At 39.1% G+C, this 23037-nt stretch overlaps 1 protein-coding gene across 1 annotated transcript in view; it reads right to left on the bottom strand.

Annotated features, from left to right (window-relative positions):
• The window catches only part of ppp4r1l (protein phosphatase 4, regulatory subunit 1-like), a 61532-nt gene that overhangs the window by 17533 nt on the left and 20962 nt on the right, over window positions 1-23037 (bottom strand). The window contains exons 6-11 of the mRNA XM_052031712.1: window positions 14045-14191; window positions 12555-12662; window positions 12091-12156; window positions 11423-11581; window positions 10718-10851; window positions 6964-7538 (exon numbers count right to left, since the gene is read on the bottom strand). Of these exons, the coding sequence (XP_051887672.1) occupies window positions 6964-7538; window positions 10718-10851; window positions 11423-11581; window positions 12091-12156; window positions 12555-12662; window positions 14045-14191 (1189 nt within the window). The remainder of the gene's footprint in view (window positions 1-6963; window positions 7539-10717; window positions 10852-11422; window positions 11582-12090; window positions 12157-12554; window positions 12663-14044; window positions 14192-23037) is intronic.

Here is a 23037-nt window from a genome sequence, read left to right as displayed (position 1 = left end):
AGCTGAATTCGATGGAGTGGGAGAAGGCTGCTTTGGAGCATAAAGACAGGAATAGATAAATATTGTGTTAACAAAATAGGGCCACGACACCAAATATTTAGAATGTAAAACAAGTAAATAAAAGGAATGGTGTAGCTACTTCACTGTTTTTAAGTTTAATATTGCTAATATCATCATTTACGTATAGGAAGCCTCAGATCCATATGTTAACGGTCCAAACAGTCTGCTGGTTATGAGGTGGTAAGGATTGTGTAGGGAGGTGAAATATAGTGCAAGAAGAATCCCTTGCTGCACATCTAACGAGACTAGTTACAAAGAAAGGCTTCTTCTGAAACATCTCCGATCACTTTCATATAAAATGAATTAGTTGGTATTACAGCAAGGCTGTTGAAGGACAATATCAGAAAGCGCTTCTTCACGAGAACACAAGAAAATAGGAGCAGGAGTAGACCACCAGGCCCCTCAAGCCTGTTCTGCCATTCAATATGATCACGGCTGATCTATGCTGGCCTCAACTCCTCTTCTGTGCCAGTTCCCCATGACCCTCAATTCCTTGATCTTTCAAATATTTATCTATCTCCACCTTAAACATATCCACTGATCTGGCCTCCACCACCCTCATGGGCAGAGAATGCTTTAGATTCAGTCAAATGATGATGGAAGTCTGGAACACTTTTCCCCAAAAAGATGTTACAACTAGGTCACTTCAAAACTGCTTGACCTCCATCAGTATAAGGTACTAAGAGATATTTAACCAAGGTGGGTAAATGAATTAAGATAGAGAGTGACCATCCTCTAATTAAGAAGTGTTAACTGATTCAAAGGACAGAATATACTAAGACTTCTATTCCTGTGTCCCTTGAAACAGAAATATGATTAAATATGCAGAGTTTTTAAAATGGATTTAACGATTGGAAATCAGAGAAAGGAGAACCCGTGTACCCATAAAAGGGAAACCACCATACACATTAACATGGATTCATCCAGTCCCACACACCATTTTCTCTCTGTAATGTGGAAGCAAGTACTTGGCAATCCCTGCATGTGTGACTTTAATCATCACCTATTAAAAGGGAAGTCAAACCTGAAACCCCTGGAGTTAGCTTGGTTACAGGAAGCACAGCAAGTTGGGATGCTCACCAAGCTGACTTTCTTTAAATCAGCCACTTTCCCCAATTCAGATAGTATACTGCAATTGAAAACTAATGTGAGAAGATATGTTCCAAACAGATCCATGAAGTGTATAGTCATGTCACAAACATTTAAGCACAAGCTCCACTTTATTTTGGGCTGAGAGGCAGAAGTGGAATATGAAGAAGATGGACTGCTTTTATTGGTTCTCACCTCTCCAAACAAACTTCTTTGGGAGCCCCATCCAAAAGCATTAAAAATCAAGACGATAGCAAACATCAAACTAGAAACACGTGGAAGCCTCATGAAAAGTTTCCGGAGAAAGGTTGCAGAAACAACAGCTTAAAAGTTCTTTGGTAACAGAAAAGGTACATTACAGGTACATTGTGCAGTGGAGCAACAGTGGCACTTATTCAAAAGCTTGTATCAGTGCTGGTCCCCTTCAAGTTAGACTGGTACAGGCTGTGTGTTCATAGTGGAGGCAGGGTTTGGTACGAGTGGGCTGGAAGCAGCCCATGAATGAATGACGTTTGTTGGGGGGGGGGGGGGGGGGTGGTGGGGGAAGGGGTGAAGAGAAGAGGCATGCCATTAAACATTGCCACACAAGCCTCGGTGCCTCCATGCCAACATTAGGTGGACATATCTATAATTACTCACTCCATTCCTTTCGCTTTTTAAACAAGAGTGTCATGTTAGCAAGATTCTAATCCTCAGATACCATGGCCACAGCGGAGTGGAAGATATTAACAAGGGCCTCCTCCCCTGCTCTTTCAATAGCATGGAGAACATCTTACCCAGGCCTGGCGATTTATCTATTTTATATATTTTAAGAATGCTGAACCATTTAATATTTCCTTCTTTTATTTTTATCATAACATTTTGCATTCTTCCTCCTTAACTACAACACCTGCTTTGCCCCTTTCCTTGAAGGACAGCCAAAAGTATATTTAGAATCATACCCCCCATGTTCCTGAATCCTGAGAGGTCACTAACAGGCCCAACTCTCTGTTCTTATCCACCAAGTATTTATAGAATATCTTTATGTTTTCCTGATTTTACCTTAATATTTTTCCTACTTAATGTCCTTTATAATCTTACTTTATATTTTCTGTATACCCTTAAGTTTCTTGTATTACTGACCTCTTGGTAATTGACATAGGTTTCTCCTTCATGCATCATCATATCCTGCATGCTTTTTAATCACAGAACCGCAGATTTGTTATGGTTCAGGAGATTATTCATTCCACTGAGTCTACACTGACTCTTAGCAAAGCAATCCCATCAGTTCCATTACCCCGCTCTTTCTCCAAACATTTGCAATTATTCTCTCTCAAGTACCCATCTAATTCCCTTTTAAAAGCTTTTACCAATGAGAGTGACTTTCAGATCCTATCTCAATACTTCACAACAAAGATCCTCACATTCCCTTGTATCTTTTGATCGAAAATTTAAAAGTGCCCCGATCCTTAAACCAATGGAGACAGCTTACCCCAATTACCCCCCGTGAACCCATTGTAATCTTGTACATCTTTATCAAATCTCTCCTTAACAACTCCAGTTTCTCTGTTCAAGGCCTTGAAATTGGAGAATTCATTAGAGAGACCCAAGAGACTGCAGATGCTGGAATCTGGAGCAACAAACAAACTGTTGGAGGAACTCAGCAGGCCAGGCAGCATCAGTGAAGGGAAATGGACAGTCGATGTTCGGGTCGAAACCCTTCATCCAGACTAAAAGATGGAGGGGATATGGCCAGTAAAGGAGAGGAGAAGGGATGGAGCTGGAACTGGCAAGCGATGAGTTGATCCAGATGAGGAAGGGTCATAAGCAGATAGAGGAGGAAGAGTAGAAATAGCGACAGAGGCTGGGAGGTGATGGGTGGAGGCAAAGGACTGCAGATGGTGGGATCTGATAGGAGAGAAAAGTGGAGAATGGAATCAAATAAGGGAGGTGGGGAGGGCAGATGGGAACAGTAGGGGGAGGGGAACCAGTGGGAGGAGTGTGTGGGTGATGGGCAGATAAAGCAAGTGAAGGAGGGGAAAGAAACAGGGTGATGAGGGGGGGCTGGGGTGAGTGCATAAAGAACAGGGTAGATCAGGAGGAGAGAGAAAAGGGACAGAGGTGGAGCAGTTTACCTGAAATTGGAGAACTCAATATACATGCCGTTGGGTTGCAGACTACCCAAGCGGAATATGAGGGGCTGTCCCTCTAGTTTGTGTTTAGCCTCACCCTGGCAGTGGAGGAGGCCAAGGACAGACATGTCAGTGTGGGAATGGGGAAGGGAATTAAAATGGTTAGCAACCAGGTACCAAGCACAGACGAGGTGACCACTTTGCTGAGCACCTGCACTCAGCCTGCCATGGCTTTCTGGAACTCCCAGTTGCTAGCCATTTTAATTCCCCCCTCCCCATTCCCACACTGTCTGGGAACTGTGGCTTAACACAAGTTTTATACAGGGTTAACATACTTTCTTTTACGTTTAATGCTTCTACTTATGAATCCCAGGATCCCACAAGCTTTTCAAACTAATTTCCAACAGCCCTCCCTCACATACACATATACACCAGGTCCTTCTGCTCCTTCACACACTTTTAGAATTTTGCCATTTAATCTCTATCGTCTCTTGTTACTGATGGCGCTGGAGCATGGTGACTTTTTGTGAGCTATCCCTCACAGATCCTCTCATTTACTATGTCACCATTCTTTCTGCCAAAGCACACCTGCATTAAACTTCATCTGCCACTTGCTCACCCATTCAACATGTTGGCTACATAAGGCACTTCTTGCACTGCCTCAAGAAGGCAACGTCTAAGATCCCCACCATCCGGGCCATGCCGCCTTCTCTCAGCTACCATCGGGCAGGAGGTACAGAAGCTTAAAGTCCCACACCACCAGGTTCAGGAACAGCTACTTCCCTTCAACCATCCGGTTCTTGAACCAACTGGCAAAATCCTAATCACCACCTCAGTATAGCAACACTATGACTATTTTGCACCACAATGGATGTCAGGTTTTTTTGTTCTAATTGTGTTCTTTGTTAAAAAAAAGTGTATAATTTATGTTTAATTATGTTCTTCTTGTGAATGCTGCTTATATAATGCTGTGTGCCCGTGATGCTGCTGCAAGGAAGTTTATCATTGCACCTGTGCATACATGCACTTGTGCATATGACGATAAACTTGACTTTGACTTTGTCCTCTTGTAACCTACTACTCTCTTCCTCACTGCTTACCACACTTCCAAACTTTGTATAGTCTTCAAATTTGGAAACTTTACCTTGCACACCCATGTCTAGATCATTAATGCAGATCAAAAAAAAATCATCCCAGCGGTGATCTATTGGGAAAGCCACAAGCTACCATCTTCCAGCCTTCTCCCTTCTGCCTGCTTCACTCCACACCTGACAGATATCTGACAAGTTGGAGTGTTCCCTACGAGGCAAGGCAGCCTCAGGCATTGTATCTCAAGACCTACACCACAAAATGTCACATCAGCTTTTAACTTGTTGGCTTTCAGATTTTCTAATATTTCTGATTTTTAAAAAAAGTTATTAGAAAATTATTTAGAATTAAAAAAAAATCACACCAAAACACTAGTAACTAATCAAAAACATTAAAATAATGTAAAATGAGTAAAGTACTTACCTTTTCTAAAAAGGATCACTGCCCCATGAATGGGATCACCTTCCATATACCCGCCCTGTGTGACAATCGAGCTGAGTGCTGGATGTGAAGCACATCCCAACCAGCACGTTTTCCACTCTGTCGCTGAACTCATTACAGAGTCTAGCAAGGGAGAGGACTGCCCAGCACACCTTTCATTGCGAATAGCTGGCAAACAGCAGTTCCTTTCAGAACCACCAGTCTGCACAATTCAGGGCATCAGATAATGTTGAAGTCGATGGAAGCATGATAATTTTGTACAATTAAAAAAGGCATTATTCCAAAGTTCTCATCATTCAGGACAACACAGGTTACCACATGAAGACAGTGGATTACTAATTCTATTCAACAATATTAATGTACACTACATGATATTATAAAAGTCTACTTTTCTAGCTAGTAAACAAACATTGTTTACAATAGTTTGCAAAACTGAATCTGGGTGCCCCTGGTGTAAATGGCATGTTAACATAGCAAGGTACCTGGACTTCTAGAGTGGTGTTCAAGGCATATTTAGACATCAGTATGAGCAAATCCAAATGCTTGTGTGGGGCCTGGAGATATAGCAAGCCATTCACGCAGAAAACAGACCCGCCAACTGAATGCGAGGCCTGATTCTGCAATGGGGACCAACATAACCAGGTCTGAGTCCATAGATCCAGCACTTGAAACTGCCCGCCATCTGCCTTTTATTTAATACTTACCTCTCATTGCAAGTCTCTGTCAGGGCTCCACTAGCATACCCCAGCCCAATCTCGATATCCAAAACCACCACATTCCACAACTGTGATCATGACTACGACCATCCCCTCCCTACCAACACAAAGCACCAAACTGGTCCACAAGGTGTTGACCATTTCCTACCAGATTTCCTCAGATTGCTCCACAATGGTCCACCACACCCACCTTTCTGCTTGGGAATTATGCAAAGCCTGTTCTACTACACACATAGCCTTGTACCTCCAACCCAATACAACTGGCACCAGGGTAGCCACCCCCTCACACACAAACTGGTGGTATGTCATAACAAAATCAGATATGCTGGAAGAATTCAGCCAGTCAAGCAGCATTTGAACTCACTCTGAGAAAAGGTCCCTGACCCAAAACATCAACTGGTTTCCTCTTTCTACAGATGCTGCTTGACTGGCTGAGTTCTTCCAGCATTTTGGCTTTTGTTTCGGATTCCAGCATCTGCAGTTCTATTTGTTTTCCATGGTGGTATGTCATAATGCATGTTAATTCAACTTTCCTGGAGAGAGGATGTTCCCTGCCATTGTGTCTTGTATGGAAGTACATTTACGATCGGTAACTTATGCGAGGACTCTCCATTTCTCAACACGGATCATGACTGCGAATGTTCCTACAATTACCTCACGAGCACAATATAAAATGCCAATATTCCAAAATAAAACAGAAGCAGAGTAATGTTGTTAACACCACTAATGGTGGAACTGATTTACTAGGATACTGCGGTAACAGTGGTTGTGTTACTAAGACTAATAATAACCTCGAAGCTTGGATATACAGACACACTGTAGCTAGACAATTTAATTAATTCCAAAATTAAAAACATGTATCAGTAATGCTGACCACAAAGATTTCAGATTAGGTCAATTTTAAGTGAGTTCTTTCAGAAAGAAAATTTGCCATCCTTAACCAGTCTAGCCTAAACAAAGTTCTAGAGTCAAAGGAAAGTGGTTGACTTTCACTTGTTTGTTGATTCAAAAACAACTCTACACACTTTTCATACTAATCACATTAAAAAAAAGGATATGCACTGTAAGATAATGTAGGAAACACTAACTCCCAATTTGTGCACACAAAGATCCCACAAACAGCAAAGTAATTATGACAGAAAATCTGTTTTGGTAATGCTGAGATAGGTGAATATTAGCCAGGGCATCTAGGAGAGCCGAACTGTTTCTTTGAAATAGTGCCATGCAATCTTCTACGCCCAGGAGAAATAAAATCCCCATTTTACATCTTATCTGAAAAGTGGCATCCCTAACAATGTGGCACCCCTGCAAGTCTGTGTAGGACACAAACCCACAAACTTCTTACTTGACAGTAAGAGAGCTACCATCAAGCCACAGCCTACATTAGTGAAAACTGCTGACCTGATCTCTGATATGCTACCATGAACAAACCACTGGAAGTGGCGTGCTAAGGGTACCTTGTACATCAGGGTCATCCAGGTGTGCCTGCAAGCTCTCCAGCACTTTCTCCAGTTCACTGCTTGTTGTGGAACCTTCAGATAGTGTCCCTGAAATAGAGCTGACACTCTGATCTCGCCGTTCCTCTTTAACCACCGACTGTAGCAGCTCCAAGTCAAAACTGATGTCAGGTAAAGGCGATCTCCAATAAACAAATGAATTAAACATGTCTACAGAATGCTCCACATTTACTAGAGGGGATGTGGTGCAAATCCTCCCAGTGTCTTTAGCAATTGCTACTTCTAGACGTTCATTTGTAGTGGTACTTTTGCTTTTACCAACAGCATGGTCCATTGCTGCCCGATCACCTGAGACAGAAGCAGGAACAGTACTATTTGAAGGATCAGACAGTGGTATCTTCATCTGACAATCATGGCTGCCCAAATTAGAGCTTAATTGAATATTTCCTTGGGGTTCAGATGTCCCTTCTTGCTGAAGCAGACTTTCCACACTGCTCAATTCATCTTTCCTTAATGAAGTGGCTTCCTGCAAAGTGCCTTGGTTCTGAATTTCAGATGCATCTCTGGAGGAGGCACTGAAATGAAAGGATACATTGTACACACAACAAATAAAAGCACTTTTTAAAAAAAAAAGCTCATGAATACAAAACAAACTACTTCTCAGTTTAGTAGCTACAAACTATACAAATGCAATGCCCCTCGGCAAGGATAGTTAGGATGTCTAAACTTTTATGCTACACAGAGAAGAAAACAAACTTAGTATAATTAGCACTACATTTCTTGTCTTTGGAGTAATAGATACAGATATATTTGCTAACACAAATGGATCAAATTCCATGTACAGCCTCTAGAAACAGTTGATTCCATGCACAAGTCAAGAAGAGATAACAGTTTTCCTACAAATTAAATCAGATTTCTTGCTTTTAGCAAACAGTCATATTCTCTGTTGAGATGTTTTAATAGAAAGAAATGCAATGAAAAAGTATTAGTGATACACGTGTTGAAGATGTATTTTTAATAACTAGGTGTTTTTACAGGAAGTGAGTCCTTAATTAGGAGCCTCAGTACCCCACATTTTATTGAAGGCATCAGATAACCAGTTGCTTCTCCTTCCTCCTCCCAGCCCCTACCATCTTGCACTTAACTCATTGTTTTCAAATATATGCATGGGAAAAAAATTTGCAAATGGTGACAGATGTGCTATCACATGCACACAACTAACTTCTGAAGCAGCACCAGCTGGACAAAGAAAAACATTATTATGGTGCCAATAACCATCTTTAAAAAGATGCAGTTGCAAAATTACTATGTTGCTGGTCATTAAATATGATGGACAGATACCGGATAACTCTAAAACCCCATTACGAAAGCCTCTGTAATCCCCTTCACCATCAGCAAGTATAGGATCCGATGAAGGGAAAGCTGGTTAGAATTAACCAGACCTTTTTCCTTTTATACTGTACACAAATGTTTTGTATTTAGCTGCAATTACCACTAGGGTTAAATTCCCTTTGTGACGAATACAGGCATTGATTTATAATAATGAGTGATACCCAAAATGTTTGGCATACTGTATGGTGAATTAAATTCTAGATATTTCAAACACATTTAAAAAAAAAGCTGCAGAATTGGAACTCCAGTCTTAACAGTTTTTTTTAAACATAAGGACATAAGGAATGGAAAAAAAAATGAAGTCCCTAGTTAGACATGTCGGCATCAGGCAGTGACCAGGAGATGACTATGCACAATTTGTCCTGCAGGTTGGGAGCATCACTTCAATCTGCAGTGATGTTACAGGAAGAGATGATTCAGTATTATTTTTAAAATTAAGAAACCGAATAAAAGTTCATGACAATACCATAAAGAGGTGAGAAGATAAATCAGGAAGTAGCAGATAGGAATAAAGGCATTTGTTAAAGAATATAAAAGTGTAGATAAGTGTTCCAGAATTTTGAGGTCTGCAGAAAATGAGTTAAAACAGATGCTGCAAGGAGAAGTTTGGATTTCAATAGTGTTCTCGTGTAAAAAAAAGCATATAAAAAGACGAAAAACTTACAATTATTAGATAAAATCGTATTTCATTGTTGTAATATCTCCAGCACACATTAATAGCAGAACGTCAAAGATGAGATTACTAAACACTCAGAGACCACGTCAGCATGAAGACTGCATTCTTCACTTTACCAGAACCAAATTACGTAGATTCATTGAAATCAATATTTCCAGTTATACAGTAACTACAAAGATATTTTTTTTAAGTTACACTCATTGCTGTCAAGCTGAAGGATAATGGGCAATTTTCTAAAAGCTTCAGGAAAGGAAGTTATTTACAAACATCTATTAATTTTGATATATAGGAAATAGCATTCTCATTTGCACCTAATTGACTTTTAACGTTATTTACATATTTTTTTGAAATCTGGACCATACTCTCTCCCTCAGAAACTGCTCCTCCTAGATTACCTTTACTTCCCTCCTTATCTTTCTCCAGTCACTCCTTGCCCATCTTGTACCTTCCCATCGCTTCACACAAGCAGCATTGGCTTTTAAACCAGAGTTAAGCCATTAAGCAGAAACTGATATTGCATTGAAGATTTGTGTCCACTTGCTATAAAAGAACTGCCATTAATACTTTGTTCCTTTGCCAGGCTCTTGTCCAATTGTGTCTGAGCAACTACTTCCTGTTCTACCTACTAATGTATTCACACTAAAAGCATCTAGTTTGCTTTGAGATTGAATATGCCGGATTAGCTGGGTTAGACCAAAAGAAGCTTCCCATTTTACTGCAGCTGGTCAGTTTCTTTTTTATCTGCATCAGAGCAGAGCAGGTGGATCAGAGCAGATGCTAAACAAAGCGCTCTTCAGCTATACAAGACATCCAAACGACTCAAAAGATTCCAGGAAATGGACTCAGGGCTGAAGTTTTGTGGAAAAATACAATTTGATATGGGCCAGACTGAGAACAACAATTTGAATCGATCTGACACGAAATAAAAGTTACTCTGGAATGGGATTTTACCTCTTGTAGAAGGAGACCAGTCAATGAGCAATATTTTCTCGTCATACACACAACTTTGTAAAAGTTTACTTCAATACAAGCTGTATAAATAAAAGACCCAAGAAAGCAGTGTGGGATATCCAGTTTGTTTAACAAAGATGCTGGAGACAAAGGTATAACATGATTAGGGAAGAACCAGTGTGATATACCATGGTGTGGTAGAACATGGTTATCTTTCAACTATCTCCTACATAAGGATGGTTCAGTCACAATGTCTTGAGGAAGCTGCAGCAATTTCATCAGAAGTAGGTGAATCAGAGGGGCTGCTAAACAAAGCATTCAAAGAGCCATTTTCAACAACACAAGTGCAATGGCTCACATGCACCTTGGAGGCACAGCTCTGCTTTGGGGAAAGTGTGCGCGTGAGAGAGAGAAAGGGAAAGGAGAAATCAGTGGGACAATTTGCAATATCTTTTGAAAGGCAAAATAATTATCTTTCAAATATTTTTGACTCAATAACAAAAAAAATGGTACTTGGGCAGTGTTGGATGGAGAGCAAGTTCTATTACATAAAAATGTGATTTCACTTAGCAGAGACATAAAAAGTCGGAACATTTTAGTGAACTTGGTTTGTCCTTCATTCTTGAGTGTCAAATGGTTAATCAGAGAACAGCTTTCTGGGTAAGCAGCAAGCAAGCATGAGCAATCTACCCACCTAAAGCCACGGTTTAAGTACTGTCTGATCTGCATGCATACCTGACATCTGCAACGCTATTGTCCAGCTGTCTAATGCTCAGTGTACCATCCTCCTTGATATACAGGCCAGCACTAGATGGATTGGCAAAAGTGGAGATAAATGGACCTAGAGACTGGAACGCAGCTTGGCGGACCTGGCAGGGTCAACAAAGTTTCAGTAAACGGGTATCATTTTGTTAGTGCACTCTTCAGATTTAGAAGCTGAAGTTCACAATTACATGCGTAAGTGCGCGTCGTGTTACGCGAATCACGGAATCATAAAACAGCTAAATCAGTTTGGCTGCAGGACCGAAATGGGTCACGTAAAATTTCTTCGCAGACTCATTTAATCAGTCTGTGATCAAGACCACAGTGCCCACTTGAACTTTGCAAAGGTTACCTCAGATTTAGTGAAGGAAGAACACATGTAGGATAAGTATCTTCTCCCAAATTTTTAACCGTTAAAAGTAAATGGACTTAACCCAATTAGTAGCATTATAACTGGTTGTACAAGATCCCAAAGTCGGCCCATTGATCTCCTTCGAAGTGGGTGCATGATATGGCGATAGCAGGTTATGCAGGTTATAATGCAATCATGCAGTCACATTACATTAGAACACAAAGGCTAACTAAAACTTAAAAAGCTGCTCCAGGCTACCTGGAAATCTCTTTCCTAGCACTGCTTTCTAAAACCAGATATTGTCATTTAATCGCTGTGATCCTTACCCATCTGGAAGGGTCACTGATGAGATTAATGAAGAGTGGGGAGAGTTTAGCCCTGCGCACCTCAGGTGAAACAGAACAGGACACTGCCATGAAGCACTCTGCACATGCTTTCCGAATGCCCCAGACATTGTCCGAGCACAGCTGGAAGAACCTGGGGATCTAAAATCAAGTACAATTTTGTGTGAGACACTTAAAGATTAGGAAACAAAAGGCAGCTAGCCAGTATTCTCTGTTTAGCTAGGTCACTGGGACATTTTGTGGATAAACAGGAATAAAGGCAGAAAGGTATGTCAAACCAGCAACTGTATCAATCCTCAAATTCTAAACAAAAGATATCCAAATGTTCAATTATTCCCCTTCAATTGTTCTCCTAGGTCAGGGTGGCCTTAAAAGCCAGAAGGCCACAAACTTACACAGTCAGCTAAAAGTTTAAATTGCTTCAAATACAATAAAGTACTTTGAAATACAATTATGTAATGCAAGGTCCCATTATTCTAGCTGGAGTAGTGGCAGATATGAAGATTGGCACCATGTACTTCTTTAATGGTAGACCACCTGGAGTGGAGCTCAAACTCACAACATTTTTGACCCATTGGGAAGAGGGCTACTAATGAACTATTTGCACTTACTCGTCAAAATGAGAGGAATGAAAGTAGTGATCCACATACCATGTACTTCTCAGTTGCTTCCTGGCCAACTGTATTACAGATATCTCCAAAATTAGTTGCACAAACCTTAAGAAATAGAAAGAGGTTTTATTATCACACAAAGACTCAAGCATCTTCTCCAATGCGATAGGCTAGAGTGGATATTTGTTGAACAGATTCAGTACAACATTCAACTACACAGCTTGTCTTTGCAATTTCACAAAAGATCACCAGAGGGCTTGAAGTAATTCAAGGTGATAGAAGAGCAAATGATGAAAATCTGGAGTCAAAGACAAACCTCTTTTCCAAATCCCACTGTTACCTTTTCTTTCTTCAAATGCCAACAAACTCATCAAGTATTCCTAAAGTTTATTTTAAAAACAAAGTGTTTTGACAAGTTCCCATTTATACTGGGTCACGAGTTGACAGGCAGGATTCTGTCAGCCACTTGTGATGGAGAATGGAAAGATCACAATTCCATTTACCTTACGAACATGGAACAGCTTGCCATCATTGCACAGTTCACAAAATCGAAATAGCAGCAGACGCTCAGTTATTTCACTGGTCAATATGGAGGCCATTTTACAAATGATCTAAAGGCAAAAGAAAGGGTTGTCAGATCAGACAGTGAACCACCTGCAGGAAACATGGTGGACGTAGCGCATGTGTGCACACACACGCACAAACTATATAAATCAATTGCATAGCAGATCTTAACCAGCAACAGATGTTAACCAGGTCTGGAATGTGTTGCCCAAGGGAGTCAAAGCATTTATGTAGTCTGTAGATGAGCACTTGAATCATTTAGGCATAGAAGGGTATGGGTGAGGTGCTGGGAGATGGGATTAGTGCAGAAGGGTCCCCACTGGTCAGCGTGGATGTGGTGGGCTGAATGGTCTGTTTCCACGCTGTATGTCTCTGAATCCTAATCATCTGTTTTGTATATTAACCTCTGCTAGCATTTAATTATTAATCTAAGGAAAAGCATATTCACCATTAATACGTGATAAATGAATTCAAGTGCCTCAGTTTTATTTCCTTGACCAGAACTAGCAAATGAGTATTGTCCAGTAGTATATGTTTTTGAACACTTGCATCAGGATTGTTCCCAAAAATGAAGGTAGTTTTATTAAAAAGAAAAAAAATTGCGAGGCAATTTTTCTTGTCATCTTCCTGAGACGTGAAGAAGATGCTTGTACAGTGAGAAAAGGTTCACTGAAATTGGGACCACTACAGAACAGTATCTGTATTCTTCATCTGCACTCCATGGCTTACAGTAGGACCTCAGTGGGGTTGCCCCACAATTATCAATGGATCAGGGAGAAGGAAATCCTACCAAAGGGGCTCTCCAGATAACAACAATTTTACAATCTTGCGAGACACAAGAGACTGCAGATGTAGGGATCTGCAGCAAAAAGCAAACCAATGAAGGGTCTCAACCCAAAACATCAACTGCCCTCCACAGATGTTGCCTGACCCTCTGAGTTCTTCCAGCAGTTTGCTTTTTGCTCAATTTAAAAATCTTTCTTGGTGCAAGTCATGTTGAGTCGACAAGAAAGGAGGACAACCCCTCAATGATAGATATTGCCCTAAACTTTGGTCTACCGAGTCAAACAGATTTTTAATGGCTTTAATTCAATTTATTGCAGTGAAATATGGTTATAAATCAGCATAGTCTGAAAGTTTCTAAAGACATAGAAGGGACATGCATTAGAGAATATTTGAATCACTTTAACCCTTAGCTACATATCACGTTAATAGCCAGGGTAGCAACTTTTTCTAGTCTGCCTGATGAAAATGGGAAGAAACTCAGGCAGATGATCTGCTCTTCCCTTTCACTACATAGACAGTGGAGGTGCAAATGACTCAGGGAGGATGGTGAGCTTCATTTCAATGGCAAGTTCATGGTTGACAATCATGAGATTTATTCCAGTTTAAATAATGTGAGACTCCAGGAAGTGTGCCAACTACTCACTGCTACAGCTTCAATCTTATAATCATCATCACTTTCAGAAGCTGTAAGATCCAGCAGAACTGGGCACACTTTTACTTCTACATCAGTCCGGTCGATCAGCTCCTGTTCCAGTAATACCAACAGGGCAGCCTGACTTGTTTTCCGAACCTGAGAAACAGAAAGGTGTAGAACTTCAATATTGGTACCCTAACACCAGAAATATCTAAGATTGGGGACTTCAAGTCACTTAGATTTATATCATGCAACCAAAGTGTGTAGAGGCAACAAGTAATGTTCAAGTACTTCCGGTTGTTGATGCCAACAGACCTCAGTGATCCAATAGACAAAAACAAGGTCTTTTCCAAACCTCAGCCGCAAAACTCAAACAGAATAAATCAATGATCAGGGAATAAGGATAAAGAGAGAATCCCAAAGATGGGTTGGGTCAGTTTTACAGACCCCAGTTTTAAACTTGAAAATCAAAAACAAAACCTACAGACACTGGAAATCTGAAATAAAAGCAGAAAACACTGAAAATATTCATCAGATCAAGCAGCACCTACGAGAGAGAATCAGAGTTAGCGTTTCAGGTTGAAGGTCTGGGCATTTCCAGCATTTTCTTTTTTTAAAAAAAATTGCAGTTTGACCATGGATACCAACAATTAAAATTGCAAATAAAACAATTTTAATTTTGGCTTTTAGACTACTGGGAACTAGGCACAGCATGAGTTACTGCAACCATTGGGTAATTACCAGTTAGCCAGCTTAGTCATTCAGCTGTTTTATCGAAGTCTGTGATACTGAGACAGATTGCTTGTAGTACAAATTTAACACAATGAGTAGGTAGTGATTAAAATCCATACAAAAGAAAAAAAAATTAAATTTGAGAACTGAAATTCACATGGAAACCGATACAAAAATATAGTTGTCAGATTTGAGTCTTTCACACAGTTCTGATGAAGTCTTACTGAAATGCTTTAAATAAACCTGGGTCTTTAAAACAAAAACTGTGACTCAGTCTTCTACAAGCTTGATCTCACACAGCCACATTATAATTCTCAATGGTTCAATCCCAAATGTATGGATTTAAATAGCCGGTGAGTGAAGAATGCCCAGGCATTCATTGCACTTACACTTGCCCACAGACTTTCTATGGGACTGTGCAAAGCAACATGCAACGACTGGAAAGCAATTTCAGCCCACAGCACTCACTACAGCAGATAATGAGATCAGTATGGTTAGGACAAGCTATTAGATACTTCCTTAACCAGAGTGAAGGATCCTTACAGCAACACAAAAGGAGTAGGAATTCATTCTCAGTCACATGCCAAATACAAAATAAAGTACTAACCCCTCTTCTGAAACACTTACATCAAGGTCAACTTTGGAAGACAATTTTAACATGCGTACGCTACCACACAGTGTGTGGCATTGAAACGGAATTTCTACCTCAAAAACAGGCTAAATAGGAACAAGTTAGATCTGGTACAGAAAGTGAAATAAAAAAAAGGGAAAGACACAGATTGACCAGACAGGAAGTCCCCAAAAACATTAACCTTTTCTTCCCCCCAAAACAGAAATGTGCAGCACGATATGGAGGTCATTTGCTCAGTGTGTCCATGGCAGCCATAAGGAGGAGCAATTTGGGTTAATCTCTCTTGGTCTGCAGCTTATAGGTTACTGTTCTGCCGGTGCCTATCCAGGTACTTTTTAAAAATGTTATGAGAATTTTTGTTCCACCAATTTATTATACACCAAGTTCTACACCCCCATTACTCGAGGTAAAAGCAAAAATCTTTACCTTCTCCATTACTTCCACCAATTAATAGTCTCACAATGAGAGCATTTCTGGCAAGCCAATGTTCTCTCTTTTTCAATCTTTTTATTAATTTTCAAATTAATACAGGTTAATACATATAACAATGGTGATTATACACGTGATACAAAGATCAGGAGGCCAATCATGACATATATAATCATAAAGAATAAAAAATATATTCTAGGCCCCACGGTCTCTTAGTAAGCGAATATATTACAAAAAAAATATCAAAAAGGGAAAAAGAAAAAGATTTATTGTATAAAAGAAAACCCCAAATTGAAAAAAAAATTATGTAATAAATCGAGACAAACAAAAAAAATTGCAAAAGAAAAAAAACTGGACTGATATTTCGCGCTGAACAAAGAGCATTATTATGTCGTCAACTCTGATCCTCTAAGTTCAAAGATTATTAAAAAGGGATCTATAATCATACAAAAATATTGAATGAATGGTCTCCAAACTTCCTCAAATTTAAGCTAAGAATCAACAGTGCCACTAATTTTTTTCGAAGTTTAAACATGATATAATTTGAAAAAATCATTGAAAAGTAGTGGGGGCTATTGGATCCTCCCATTTAAACAAAATGGATCGCTTGGCCTTTAGTGTAACAAAGGCAATCATATGACAAGCAGCAGCAGATAAAGTGGCCAGATTCCATCATTGGTAGCCAAAAAATTGCAGTGATTTGGTGAGGTTGTAAATCAATATTCAATATAGTTGAAATAATGTTAAAAATGTCCTTTCCAATATTTTTCCAAAAGAGGACAAGACCAAAACATATGTGTCAGGGAAGCCACCTCCGAATTACATCTGTCACATATAGGATTTATATGGTGATAAAAACGGGCTAGCTAATCCTTAGACATATGGGTCCTGTGAACCACCTTAAATTGTATCAAAGAGTGTCTGGCGCACATTGAAGATGTATTAACTAACTGAAGAATTTTCTTCCATGTCTGTGTGTAAAAGTATCTGGAGTTCTCTTTCCCATTCATTCTTAATTTTATCAAGTGTCTCTGGATGTATTTTCATAATTAGATCATAAATTATTGCCATCAAGCACTTCTGATAGGGATTAAAACCTAAAATCTTTTCTGTAATTTCAATTTTATATGCAGTCGGAAAAGTAACTTTTAAAAAAACTTCTAATCTGTAAGTATCGAAAAAAGTGTGATCTAGGCAACTTGTATTTATTAGACAACTGTTCAAAAGATAAAAAACAGTTATCAATGAATAAATCATGGAAATGTTATTCCCTTCATTTTCCATACAGAAAAAGCTGAGTGGATTCTGATGGTTGAGAGAAAAAATTAGATTGAATGGGGCTTGATAAGTTAAATTTATTCAATCCAAAGAATTTACGGAACTGAAACCATATTCATATTGTATGTTTAACTATTGGGTTAGTCATATGTTTACTCAATTTAGTAAGTAAAAAAAGGGATCGAGTCTCCTAAAATAGAAACTAATGAAAATCCTTGCACTGATTCATACTCGAGGTATACCCATTTGGGACATTGAATTACATCTAAATCTTGTGCCCAAAAAATTAAATATCTGATATTAATTGCCCAGTAATATAATCTAAGGTTAGGCAAAGCCTTGCCACCATCCTTTTTTAATTTTTGTAAATATTTCTTACTTAACTTTGGGTTTTTATTCTGCCATATGTATGAAAGAATTTTAGAATCAATAGTGTCAAAAAAAAGATTTCAGGATGAAAGTTGGAATCGCCTGAAATAGATATAGGATTTTGGTAAAATATTCATCTTAACTGCATTAATTTGGCCTATCAATGATAGAGATAATGGGGACCATTTCATAAATAATTGTCTAACGTGACCAATTAAAGGTAACAAGTTAACTTTAAGCAAGTCCTTATGCTTCTTGGTAATTTTAACACCCAAATACATAAAATGGTCAGTTACTAATCTAAATGGTAATTGCCTATAAATTGGGGTTTGCATATTTAATGGAGAAAGAGTTCACTCTTATTAAGATTTAATCTATAACCAGAAAAAACACTAAACTGAGCAAGCAGTGATAATACTGCAAGGATGGATTCCTCTGGGTTAGAAATATAAAGTAACAAGTCATCTGCATTTAGAGATACCTTATGAATCCCCTGTCCATGAGTGATACCAAATATGTTAGAAGAATCCCGAAGGGCAATTGCCAAGGGTTCCATGGCAATATCAAATAATAAAGGACTTAAAGGGCAACCCTGTCTAGTACCTCGAAAAAGCCTGAACAGAGGGGATCTCTGATTATTAGTGAGTATTGAAGCCATAGGTGTGTGATAAATCAATTTGATCGCAGATATAAAATTGGGACTAGAATTAAATTTCTCAAGTGTATTAAATAAATATTCCCATTCGACTCTATCAAACGCCTTTTCAGCATCTAATGAGATCACACATTCTGGAATTTTGGATGAGGGGGTAGATATAATATTAACCTCCTAATGTTAAAATGCAAATAACGATTCTGGATAAATCCTGTCTGGTCAGAGATAATTCATGGAAGAACCTTTTCCAATCTAGAAGCCAATATTTTGGAAAATATTTTAGAATCCACATTTAATAAAGAAATGGGTCTATAAGATGCACATTCAGTGGGATCTTTATCCTTTTTAAGAATTAAAGAGATAGTTGCTTCATAAAAGGATTGTGGTAATTTACCCACTGATAGGGCATCTTTAAAAATTTTTCCTAACCAGGGAGAAGGAAGATCAGAAAAGGATTTTAAAAATTCGACTGTATACCAATCAGGACTGGGTGTTTTACCTGAATTCATTGAAAAAAATCGCTTTCTTTATTTCTTCCTCCGAAATGGGTGCATCTGATATTGAACGCTCATTAAATGATAATTTTGGAGTCTTCAGGGCCCTTAAAAATTCATGCATTAATGTAGAATCGTCAGGGAATTCTGATTGGTATAAAGAAGAATAAAATTCTTGAAAAGGTTTATTAATTTGTTCATGGTCCACCGTGTAGTTACCATCTGGTTTATGAATCTTAATAATCTGATGCTTACTTGAAACAGCTTTCAGTTGATTGGCAAGAAATTTACCAGATTTGTCACCATGTATATAAAACTGACTACTGGTTTTAAGTAATTGATTTTCAATTGGACATGTTAATAATAAACTATGTTGTAATTGAAGTTCTGTTCTCTTTTTAGAGAGCTCCAAATTTGGAGCATCCAAATATTTTTTTTTAATTGATTTCTTTAATCCTTTCAACCAATATACATATTTCATTATTCGTTTTCTCAATCCAGCAGAATATGAAATAATCTGACCGCGGATATAAACTTTAAAAGTATCCCATATTATCCCACTGGAAATTTCTTCAGCAAAATTAGTTAAAAAAAATGAAACCTGTTCTTTTAATTGGACAAAGTCTAAATCTTGCAATAGAGAAGGAATGAATCGCCATTGTCTGACGCCAGAGGGTACATCTGCTAATTTAATTGATAACTTCAACGGCACATGATCGGAAATGGCAATTGCATCATATTTACAGTCAATAATAAATGGAGCTAATCTAGCATCGGTAAAAAAAACAATCCATGAATAATTATGATAAACATGAGAAAAAAATGAAAATTCTTTATCATATGGGTGTAGAAATCTCCAAACATCTAAAATTACGGAATCAACTAAAAAGGAATTAATAAAGGCACCATCCATCGGAGGGTTTAAACAGCAGTTGAAATCTCCACCCATAATCAAAGTATATTCGTTTAAATTAGGAAAAGATGCAAATAAATGTTTAAAAAAATTCAGGATTATCAACATTAGGTGCATAGACATTAACCATAACAACAGTTTTTTATTATGAAGTAAGCCAGTAATTAATAAAAATCTACCATTCGGGTCTGAAATTATCTCATGATGAACAAATGAAATTGAAGAGTCTATAAAAATAGAGACTCCTTTCACCTTTGCTTGTGAATTAGAATGGAACTGATGACCCCTCCAAAATCTAAAAAAAGCGTTGATTATCCTCTCTCCTAATATGAGTCTCCTGCACAAAAATAATCTGAGCATTCAGTCCATGAAAAACTTTAAAGACCTTGTTGCACTTAATTGGATTATTTAAACCGTTCGTATTCCAGGAAACAAAATTAATCACCTTATGTTTTTAGTCTATTAAAATGGATATGGTATGTAAAGGATTAACCTTACTGTACAGGAAGCTCATTAACAGGAAGAGGAGCCGCATATGATGAGAATTCAGACGTGTTTGTAGTTCATCAGCCCAGCAAGCCAATAGTCATTGCCCATCGCTAACCGCCTTGGAGAAGATGATAGCGAGCTGCTCTCTTCAACCATGGCATGCTTCCATGTGCCTGCTGTCCTTGTCCTTGGTTGCAGAGGTCACAAGTTCAGGAGGTGCTGTCATAGTGGCTAATGTGAGTAACTGCAATGTATTTTGTATGTTGAACCTCAGTGAAGCCACTGTGCATCAGTGGTGGAGGGAATGAATCGTTAGGTGGTGGATGGGGTGCCAATCAATCAGGCTTCTTAGCCTTTGACGTCACTGAGCTTCTTGAATTGTGTTGGAGCTGCACTAGTCAAAGCAAGTGGAAAGGATTCCATCATCTCCTGACATGCCTTACCAGGTGGAAGCGCTTTGGGATCTCAGCGGGCAAGTCACTTGCTGCAGAATACCCAGCCTCCAGTTTATTCCCGTGTTAAGTATGTGAAAGGTAAATTTGGCAAACGCTTTGGGACCGAGGCCCCGAGGAATTCTGGGTTGATGTCATGGATCTGGGCAGAGTTCCCAGTTTTGATGCGAGGAGCAGCTTTTTGCAGAAACTTTAAGCAGCCTTTGCGTTCCATGTTTGTTTTGGGTGTTAGTTGTTCTTTTTGAATTCATTGTTACAATCACTTCCTTGGCACCTCATGGGAGGGCAGAGAGGCTGCACCAAGCCAGAAAGCAACTTGCAGGGTTTTCTACAGGGAGTGCCAGAAAACTAAGTTTTATGCCTTTACCCAGGGAATCCAGGAGTGATGTTGCTGCTGCTTCCATATTATGAGAGATGTTAAAACTCTGCTGGTAGTCTTTCAATCTCGAGAGGATGTACATTCTGTATTATTGCCATGCAGGTTAAATTTTATGGCTAACAGCTTCAAATGATGAGACAAGTGGCTGTGATTGCTTGTTGGACTCGTGGTATGCTGTGAATTGTTTCTTTGACAAGGCTTGTGAAGGTGGGCCATGAAACATACCAGCAGAATAACGCAGTATCAGGGCAGAGTTGACAACTGGTACCTTAATTCCCAGTATACGACAGTGGGCCAACAATGTGAGCAGAGGATGTTGTAAATATCTTCCAGCAGCAGTCGTGAAACGGAAGAATGAGAATTAATCCTTCTAACAGTAGGCAGAGTAGTTGGTGCAACACATACTAAATGCTGGAGGAACTCAGCAGGTCAGGCAGCATCCATGGAGGGAAATAAACAACTGGCATTTCGGGTCCAGACCCATCATCAGGACTGGAAAGGAAGAGGGCAGAAGTCGGAATAAGGAGGTCAGGGAGGGAGAGGAGTAGTTGGTGAAAGGCTCTTTAGCATCTTTGGCAAAGTGGACATCAGAGGCCAAAGCTCAGCTGTTCAACTGCTCTGTCTACTTTTTGTTAGGTCCACACATGAATGCGGCTGTTAAAATCATTAATCAGATGGCTGGGTGGTTGGCAATTGGTAGGGCAATGGCAGGCCATGGGTCCAACAGACATGTGTAAACATTCACTAAAACCAAAATCCCCACTTTGACTGTAATGGAGAAATGAGAGCTGTCTGCTTGCTTGATTTCTTCAACCCTTATACCTAGATTGACTCAGTTACACATAGCTATACTGCATATCATGTGGGTTTGAAGCCTATCATTAATCTTTGTCTCGCACATGTTGGGTTCAGGAATATGGGTTTCTGGAATATACTTCCAAGTATATTCCAATCATCATGTATTCCCTTGCCTTATTTACCCTAAAAACATTACCTGATATGCCCCTGGATCTAATTCACTTGCTATTTTTGTGCCCACTTAACCAATCCACTGATATCTTCCTGTAGCTACAACTTTTATCAAGCATTCTACAAGTTTAGGTAATTTGAGTATCTGCAACACCCAACAATAATTGAAATCGGAGGAATGAAACGCCACACTTTATTTGGCAGTAATCAAGTCATTTTTTTTTGCCATTATGGACAAATGCTAAACTTTGGTGGGCATCTAACATGCAAGAGTCATCATTCCTCATCGTTCATGATTCATTGCAACTTCTCTTGGTGATACATTGAAGCTTCTGGAGGAGCAGGGCATCACAGATGGTAATTTTCAGATTTCCATATTTAAGTGCCCATGGGCAACCACTGTAAGTTGCAGCAATGATTAACTCTTAATTACGGTCAGCTCTATTGACTTCAACATTACCTTTAATGCAAAATCCGTAACGATCACATTCTGTTGCCTACTGGAAAACCATTATGCTGGATTTCACAAAACAAAGCCAACGTATTAGGTTTAAGCATCAGCTTGCTATGTTTGTGACACTACCTACTGGATGAATTTTTATTTAAATATTATACATAAAAGTGCAATCCAAATCCAAAATTTAAAACCAGTTCTATTGTATGCCCTTTATGTAGTTGATGAAGAATAAATTTGTAACAAATTAATAACTAAACAAGCCAATGATTAAAAATACATTGACCACCAGCTGAAGTTATCGCTGCAATGTGCCAAACATTCCACTCCCCAGCCCTACTACTTAGCTCTTCCCATCCAAGAGCCGCTCTGCTAGATAAACTATTTTCTCCTGCTTCTGCTTTATTTCTCATAGCTCAAGATACACACCCTGAGTGGAATGGTCTCCTTCTGTGCTATAACATTTCTATGACTGACCATCGTGCCTACACCAAGTGAGCAAAGAGCTGCTCTTTTCACTTACAGTCAAAAAATCAGCAGCATTAAATGTTGGATTACTCATGAATTCACACATTGAATCCCATAAGAAACAATAATTTTAGTAACAGTCCTTTGTGCATAGAACAGGTTATTAGGAGAGTGCGCAATTCAGAACAATTGGAATACAGAATCAGCACATAGAAAGAAAGGTACTGAAGCTCAATGGCATTTGTCAATGCAAACCCAGGCAGTAAGAATGGCCACTACTCAAATGGCTT

Source organism: Pristis pectinata, chromosome 16, assembly GCF_009764475.1.
Source record: "Pristis pectinata isolate sPriPec2 chromosome 16, sPriPec2.1.pri, whole genome shotgun sequence".
Classification (NCBI taxonomy): Eukaryota; Metazoa; Chordata; class Chondrichthyes; order Rhinopristiformes; family Pristidae; genus Pristis; species Pristis pectinata.
The sequence above is the reverse complement of the archived record's forward strand: the minus strand, read 5'-3'. Positions and strand labels throughout refer to the sequence as shown.